Here is an 8,343-nt window from a genome sequence, read left to right on the forward strand (position 1 = left end):
GTGGGGTATGTGTATGGGAGTGTGTGTGGGGGTGTGTGTGGGTATGTGTGTGGGTATGTGTGTTGGGGTGTGTGTGGCGATGTGTTGGGATGGTGTGAGTGGGAGTGCGTGTGGGTGTGTGTTTGGGGCTGTTTGTGGGAGTGTGTGTGGGGTATGTGTATGGGAGTGTGTGTGGGGGTGTGTGTGGGTATGTGTGTGGGTATGTGTGTGGGGGGTGTGTGGGTATGTATGTGGGGATGTGTGTGGGGGTGTGTGTGTGTGGGGGTGTGTGTGGGGGTGTGTGTGGGGGTGTGTGTGGGGGTGTGTGGGGGTGTGTTTGGGGGTGTATGTGGGGGTGTGTGTTAGTGTGTGTGGGTGTGTGTGTGGGGGTGTGTGTGGGGGTGTGTGTGTGGGGTTGTCTCACTCACTTTCGCCACCGTCTCAAACATGGGGATGAGGACGAACTTGATGAATCCGATCTGAGCCGTGGCTTTGGTCACTTTGTCCCGATCCATGAAGGGGGCGATCGGGAGACCCTCGGATTTCTCCCGGTCACTCTGTGAAAATCAAAGGACAGGCGGGTGGGATTGGGAACGTGGCACCGAGTAAATATGGCCGGAGGTCCAGTGCGAGGAAGGTGGGGGCTTCAGTAGGAGGGGGTGTTTACAGTGAGAGGGGGTGTTTACTGTGGGAGGGGGTGTTTACAGTGAGAGGGGGTGTTTACAGTGGGAGGGGGTGTTTACAGTGCGAGGGGGTGTTTACGGTGGGAGGGGGTGTTTACAGTGGAGGGGGTGTTAACAGTGGGAGGGGGTGTTTACAGTGAGAGGGGGTGTTTACGGTGGGAGGGGGTGTTTACGGTGTGAGGGGGTGTTTACAGTGGGAGGGGGTGTTTACAGTGGAGGGGGTGTTAACGGTGGGAGGGGGTGTTTACAGTGAGAGGGGGTGTTTACGGTGGGAGGGGGTGTTTACGGTGGGAGGGGGTGTTTACGGTGGGAGGGGGTGTTTACAGTGGAGGGGGTGTTTACAGTGTGAGGGGGTGTTTACGGTGGGAGGGGGTGTTTACAGTGGAGGGGGTGTTTACAGTGGGAGGGAGTGTTTACAGTGGAGGGGGTGTTTATGGTGGGAGGGGGTGTTTATGGTGGGAGGGGGTGTTTATGGTGGGAGGGGGTGTTTACGGTGGGAGGGGGTGTTTACAGTGGGAGGGGGTGTTTACGGTGGGAGGGAGTGTTTACGGTAGGAGGGGGTGTTTACAGTGTTGAGGGGGTGTTTACAGTGGGAGGGGGTGTTTACGGTGGGAGGGGGTGTTTACAGTGGGAGGGGGTGTTTACAGTGAGAGGGGGTGTTTACAGTGGGAGGGGGTGTTTACAGTGGGAGGGGGTGTTTACAGTGGGAGGGGGTGTTTACAGTGGAGGGGGTGTTTACAGTGTTGAGGGGGTGTTTACGGTGGGAGGGGGTGTTTACAGTGTTGAGGGGGTGTTTACAGTGGGAGGGGGTGTTTACAGTGTTGAGGGGGTGTTTACAGTGGGAGGGGGTGTTTACGGTGTTGAGGGGGTGTTTATGGTGGGAGGGGGTGTTTATGGTGGGAGGGGGTGTTTACGGTGGGAGGGGGTGTTTACAGTGGGAGGGGGTGTTTACGGTGGGAGGGAGTGTTTACGGTAGGAGGGGGTGTTTACAGTGTTGAGGGGGTGTTTACAGTGGGAGGGGGTGTTTACGGTGGGAGGGGGTGTTTTACGGTGGGAGGGGGTGTTTACGGTGGGAGGGGGTGTTTACGGTGTTGAGGGGGTGTTTACAGTGGGAGGGGGTGTTTACAGTGGGAGGGGGTGTTTACAGTGGGAGGGGGTGTTTACAGTGGAGGGGGTGTTTACGGTGGGAGGGGGTGTTTACGGTGGGAGGGGGTGTTTACGGTGGGAGGGGGTGTTTATGGTGGGAGGGGGTGTTTACAGTGGGAGGGGGTGTTTACAGTGGGAGGGGGTGTTTACAGTGGGAGGGGGTGTTTACAGTGGAGGGGGTGTTTACGGTGGGAGGGGGTGTTTACAGTGGGAGGGGGTGTTTACGGTGGGAGGGGGTGTTTACGGTGGGAGGGGGTGTTTACAGTGTTGAGGGGGTGTTTACAGTGTTGAGGGGGTGTTTACAGTGGGAGGGGGTGTTTACGGTGGGAGGGGGTGTTTACAGTGGGAGGGGGTGTTTACAGTGAGAGGGGGTGTTTACAGTGGGAGGGGGTGTTTACAGTGGGAGGGGGTGTTTACAGTGGGAGGGGGTGTTTACAGTGGAGGGGGTGTTTACAGTGTTGAGGGGGTGTTTACGGTGGGAGGGGGTGTTTACAGTGTTGAGGGGGTGTTTACAGTGGGAGGGGGTGTTTACAGTGTTGAGGGGGTGTTTACAGTGGGAGGGGGTGTTTACGGTGTTGAGGGGGTGTTTACAGTGGGAGGGGGTGTTTACGGTGGGAGGGGGTGTTTACGGTGGGAGGGGGTGTTTACGGTGGGAGGGGGTGTTTACGGTGGGAGGGGGTGTTTACAGTGTTGAGGGGGTGTTTACAGTGTTGAGGGGGTGTTTACAGTGGGAGGGGGTGTTTACAGTGGGAGGGGGTGTTTACAATGGGAGGGGATGTTTACAGCAGGCGGGGTGTTTACAGTGACGGGGGTGTTTACAGTGGGAGGGGGTGTTTACAGTGACGGGGGTGTTTACAGTGACGGGGGTGTTTACGGTGGGAGGGGGTGTTTACAGTGGGAGGGGGTGTTTACAATGGGAGGGGGTGTTTACAGCAGGCGGGGTGTTTACAGCAGGCGGGGGTGTTTACAGTGGGAGGGGGTGTTTACAGTGGGAGGGGGTGTTTACGGTGGGAGGGGGTGTTTACAGTGGGAGGGGGTGTTTACAGTGGGAGGGGGTGTTTACGGTGGGAGGGGGTGTTTACAGTGGGAGGGGGTGTTTACAGCAGGCGGGGTGTTTACAGTGACGGGGGTGTTTACGGTGGGAGGGGGTGTTTACAGTGGGAGGGGGTGTTTACAGCAGGCGGGGTGTTTACAGTGACGGGGGTGTTTACGGTGGGAGGGGGTGTTTACAGTGGGAGGGGGTGTTTACAGTGGGAGGGGGTGTTTACAGTGGGAGGGGGTGTTTACAGTGACGGGGGTGTTTACAGTGACGGGGGTGTTTACGGTGGGAGGGGGTGTTTACAGTGGGAGGGGGTTTTTACAGTGACGGGAGTGCAGTGAGAGGGTTCTTTACCTGCATGAAATATTCCTGCAGTAAACAATCCACCCAGGGCTCTGCCACATCCATCGGCCTCACTTCGTTCGAGATGTCGCAGCATTTTATCAAAACCATCTTCAGCTACAAAGAGAGAGAGAGGGAGAATTTACACGGGCTCCGAAACTCGGCCTCCACAGGGCATGGCACACACATGAACATATGAACTAGGAGCAGGAGGAGGCCACTCGGCCCCTCAAGCCAGTTCTGCCATTTAATAAGATCATGGCTGATCTGATTGTAACATCAACCCCACAATCCTGCCTACCCCCAATAACCTTTCACCCCCTTGTTAATCAAGAATCTATCCAGCTCTGCCTTCAATATATTCAAAGATTATCTTCCTCAACAAGCAATGGACGCAGAGTTCCAAACACTCACTACCCTCTGAGTAAAACTTTCCTCATCTCTGTCTTAAAGGTGATTTTGCTGTTACTTCCCCTTTGTAAACAGTGGTGGATTCCCCAACCCATCAGCTTACTCCTGGTGCAATTTCTATCATTAACCCCACAGCAAACTCGAGATAGGGTCATCTCAAAGGGTTACTTTATTTTACACACACTCAAAACACAGGAGGGGGTGATGCTACATCACCTCCAGTACATTTATACAATAAAGGAGGGATAAGGGAAAGAAAGAGAGAGAAAGGGCAAAGATCATGGGGAGGATAAGATTTATTATTTCACATGAGTCCAGAGTCCAGAATCAGAGTCCATTGGTGTATTCCTTCACAGGGATTGGCAGGTTGAAGACTGATGCTGGATGATCCACTTTTCCAGTAGAGATGACTTCCCAGATGGGATAGGCACACGGAGATGAATCAGTCTTGTTGGCGCTGGTTCAGAAGTTCTCATAGAAACAGTGCAGATGAGGACCAGGCAATTTAAACCTGGACAGGGATCTGTTTCTGCTGCTGCTTTGTTGATGGAAGATGGCAGACGGCCTGGATTCAGCTCCACAAGGTAAGGTTACAGGTTCTAACGGCTTGTGGGGGTGTGGGGGTGTGGGGGTGGGGGGGGGTGGTGGCAGCGGGGGGGGGGAAGTTGGGGAGTGGGGAAGTTCGGGGGGTGGGGGGTTGCCATGTGACATGACTCCCACTTCTCCACCTTGGTTTGGACAAAGGATATATATTCTGGTCTGGATCCTTGAGATGGTTAATGTTTCAACCATTATTCAGTTCAGCAGAGGTTTCAGGTCCTTTAGTCCTCATGGATGGATCATCTCCATTGGGGCCTGGCGTTAGAAATGTAAATGGCCTTTGTACAAGTCCTGGGGATTTGATCTCTGCCATCACAGCTGCATTAACACCTCTTTAGAGATAACGAGGTTGCTGCTGGTCCAAAGGCCAAAAATTCCTTCAGTCGGTTTAAAGCCTTTGTCCAGTTTTAAGAAAAGTAATTTTATATATTAGCCAGGATGATATATTTTATAAAAACATAGAGTGAGGTCTTAGCCCCCTGACACCTCTTTACTTCTGTATTCAATTCCCCTCTCAATAAACGACATTCTATTAGCTTTCCTAATGACCTGCTGTACCTGCATACTAACCTTTTGCAATTCATGCACTAGGACACCCAGATCCCTCTGCATCTCAGAGCTCTGCAATCTCTCACCATTTAGATAATAAGCTTCTTTTTCATTCTTGCTGCCAAAATGAACAATTTCCTACTTTCCCGCATTATACTCCAGGTCTTTGCCCACTCACTTAACCTATCTATAGGTAACCTCCTTATGTCCTCTTCACAACTTACTTTCCTACTTATATTTGTGTCATTGGCAAACTATTCCAAAGATAATCTATGAATTCCTCATCTAGGCTACTTTTGCCCATCTTATTTTTCCAGTCTATATGTAGATTAAAATCCCCCATGATTATTGCTGTTAACTTTCTGACAACCTCCCATAGATCTCTTCTTTCTCCTCTGTCCTACTGTTACAATTAGGGGGCCTGTACACCACTCCCCCAAGTGACTTCTTGCCTTTATCGTTCCTCATCTCAACACAAACCGCTTCTACATCCTGGTTTCCTGAACTTAGGACATCCCTCTCTAATATGCCAATCCCATCATTAATTAACAGAGCCAGCTCTCCATCTTTTCTAACTTCCCATCCTTCCTAAATGTTACGTACCCTTCAATATTTGGTCCCAATCTATGTCATCCTGTAACCGTGTCTCTGTAATGGCTATCAGATTGTACTTATTTAATACTATTCACGTTATCCGTTCATCAGGTTTGTTCCAAATGCTACGGGGATTCAGATATAGAGCGTTTAGTTTTGCCCTTTTCTTAATTCTGTAATTTCTAGCCTTATCTGCTGATTTAATCCTACATTTGTACTCTCTGTCCCTTCCTGTCACGGTCTGTTTATAATTTCCCATGTTAGTACCTTTCACTCTTGCCTTACCTCTACTCTTTGATTTACCACATATTTCCAAATTTGATCCCTTACCCCCACTATTTAGTTTAAAACTGCCTCTACCTCCCTGGTTATGTGACTCACGGGAATACCGGTCCCAGCAGTGTTGAGGTGTAGACCATCCCAACAGTACAGCCCCCACTTGCCCCAGTACTGGTGCCAGTGTCCCACGAACTGGAATCCACTCCACCCACACCAGCCTTTGAGCCATGTATTCACCTCTAACTTTATTTATCCGATGCCAATTTGCATGTGGCTCAGATAATAATCCAGAGATTATTTTCTTTGAGGTTGTGTTTTTAAATGTAGTGCCCAGCTGCTCATGCTCTGTGCCGAACCTCTTTCCCAGTCTTACCCATGTTGTTGGTCTCTACATGGGCCATGGCCACTGGATTCCCCCCACCTCCCACTCTTAAGTTCCTCTCCAGCCCTGAGCAGATGTCCTGAACCCTGGCACTTGCAGTCAACACAGCTGTCCGGATTCACACTCTTGACTGCAGAGAGCAGTATCTATTCCCCTGATTAGACCGTCTCCCATCACTACCACAATCCTCTTCACTCCCCCCATTTGAATGGCATCATTCACCATGGTCTGTCCGCTCATCCACAAAGGTAGCAAGCACCTCATACCTGTTGGACAAAGCCAGGGGCTGAAGATCCTTTTACCTGCCCGACTCACAGTCATCCTCCTGTCCCTGACCATATTTCACCTCTAAAGTTCTGCCTAATCTAAGGGGAGTGACTGCCTCCAAAGCGTCCAAGTAACTCTTCCCCTTCCCTGATGCCGCAGTTTCTCAGCCTGCAGTTTAGTAACTCGGAGTTGAAGTTGTCTAAGCTGCAGACAGGTTCTGTAGATCTGATTGCCCAGGATTGCAGTGCATTCTACACATTTCCACATGCTGCACTTACAGCGCACACCAACCCTGCCTTTTCTGCCCAACTTAATTTATTTAATTAGTCAATTAGTTAATAATTTACACAGATAAAATAATAGAAAGTTGCACTCGCCTACCTTGGAGACAATGAAGGAAACTCACCATCCACTGGAGGCTGAGAAAAGGAGCACCCTCTTTGTCCCTTTGCACTGAATTCCCACCTGAACCAAATTCCCAACTCCTCACAGTTCCAGTCGGCACTTTAGCCTGAAGCCTTTGGCAGTTGTTCTCAGTGCTGCCGTCTTTCAGAATGGGGAGCTTCCTCCAGCCCCAAACCCAGCTCCCTCTGAGAATCATTGAATCATCCATCACAGAAGGAGGCCATTCGGCCCAGTTGCCTGTGCTGGGTGAATGAGCTATCCAATAAATTCCCCATTCTTACCTCATAACTCTGCAAATGTTTCCTTTTGAAGTACTATTCAATTCCCCTTTTGAAAGTTACTATTGAATCCACTTCCAGTGCACTATCGGGCAGCACCTTCCCGATCACAATACTCTGGCTGAAAACAAGTTCTCATGTCCCCCCTGGTTCATTTGCCAATCATGTTAAATCTGTGTTCACTGATCACTGATCCTCCTGCCAATGGAAACAGTTTCTCATTTATTTTATCAAAACTCCTCATCATTTTGAACACCTCTATTAAATCTTCCCTTAACCTTCTCTGCTCTAAGGAGAACAATCCCAGCTTCTCCAGTCTCTCCAAATTAACTGAACTCCCTCATCCCTGCTCCCATTCTGGTGAATCTCCACCATAGCCTCTCCAAAGCCTCGATATCCTCCCTATAGTGCACAGCCCAGAACTGGAAACAATACTCCAACTGAGGGATAACCAGCGTTTTATAAACAGTTTCATATAACTTCTTGGCTATTTTATTTTCTGTCAGGATTGAAAGGATCCGGTATATTTGATGTTATTAATCGTCTCAGATCGATGCTTACACAGGTCACATCTTCCTCATTAGAGAAATCAAAGTTGTCCACTTTCTGTTTGAAGGAGTCGAGGATTTCGCCATGTCTCGCCATGTCAGTCGCCAGGATCAGATTGATAATCCCCTGAAAGAGGCAGATAAACAACAGACAAACGCTCGGTCAGTTGAGACTCAGTCAAGGGAGGTTCTCTGAGTGCATTCTCCCCCTTCTGCTCTGACCAAGCTAACTCTGAGCTGCGATACAGGCCAACAGGCTGCCTGACACATGTCCACGTCATCACTCATGTCCCCACCCCCTCTCTCTCTAACCCAGGGGTCACTGGACAGTGATCAGGAGCAGGAACCCTGGCTGATTTCCCCTCTCTCTCTAACCCAGGGATCACTGGACAGTGATCAGGAGCAGGAACCCTGGCTGATTTCCCCTCTCTCTCTAACCCAGGGATCACTGGACAGTGATCAGGACCAGGAACCCTGGCTGATTTCCCCTCTAACCCAAGGATCACTGGACAGTGATCAGGAGCAGGAGCCCTGGCTGATTTCCCCTCTCTCTCTAACCCAGGGATCACTGGAAAGTGATCAGGACCAGGAACCCTGGCTGATTTCCCCTCTAACCCAAGGATCACTGGACAGTGATCAGGAGCAGGAACCCTGGCTGATTTCCCCTCTCTCTCTAACCCAGGGATCACTGGAAAGTGATCAGGAGCAGGAGCCCTGGCTGATTTCCCCTCTCTCTCTAACCCAGGGACCACTGGACAGTGATCAGGAGCAGGAACCCTGGCTGATTTCCCCTCTCTCTCTAACCCAGGGGTCACTGGACAGTGATCAGGAGCAGGAACCC

General features: G+C 50.7%; 1 protein-coding gene across 1 annotated transcript; it reads right to left on the minus strand.

Annotated features, from left to right (window-relative positions):
* Window positions 1–407: 407 nt before the first annotated feature.
* On the minus strand, window positions 408–7,709 carry LOC144678224 (high affinity cGMP-specific 3',5'-cyclic phosphodiesterase 9A-like; the record flags this gene model as incomplete). The annotated part of the gene is made up of 3 exons (XM_078538085.1): window positions 7,516–7,709; window positions 3,202–3,306; window positions 408–536 (listed from the first exon to the last, which is right to left on the minus strand). Coding segments are annotated over exons 1-3 (318 nt in total), but the record flags the coding sequence as incomplete, so codon positions are not given.
* Window positions 7,710–8,343: the final 634 nt, after the last annotated feature.

This window comes from Cetorhinus maximus, unplaced genomic scaffold (assembly GCF_964194155.1).
Source record: "Cetorhinus maximus unplaced genomic scaffold, sCetMax3.hap1.1 HAP1_SCAFFOLD_3829, whole genome shotgun sequence".
Classification (NCBI taxonomy): domain Eukaryota; kingdom Metazoa; phylum Chordata; class Chondrichthyes; order Lamniformes; family Cetorhinidae; genus Cetorhinus; species Cetorhinus maximus.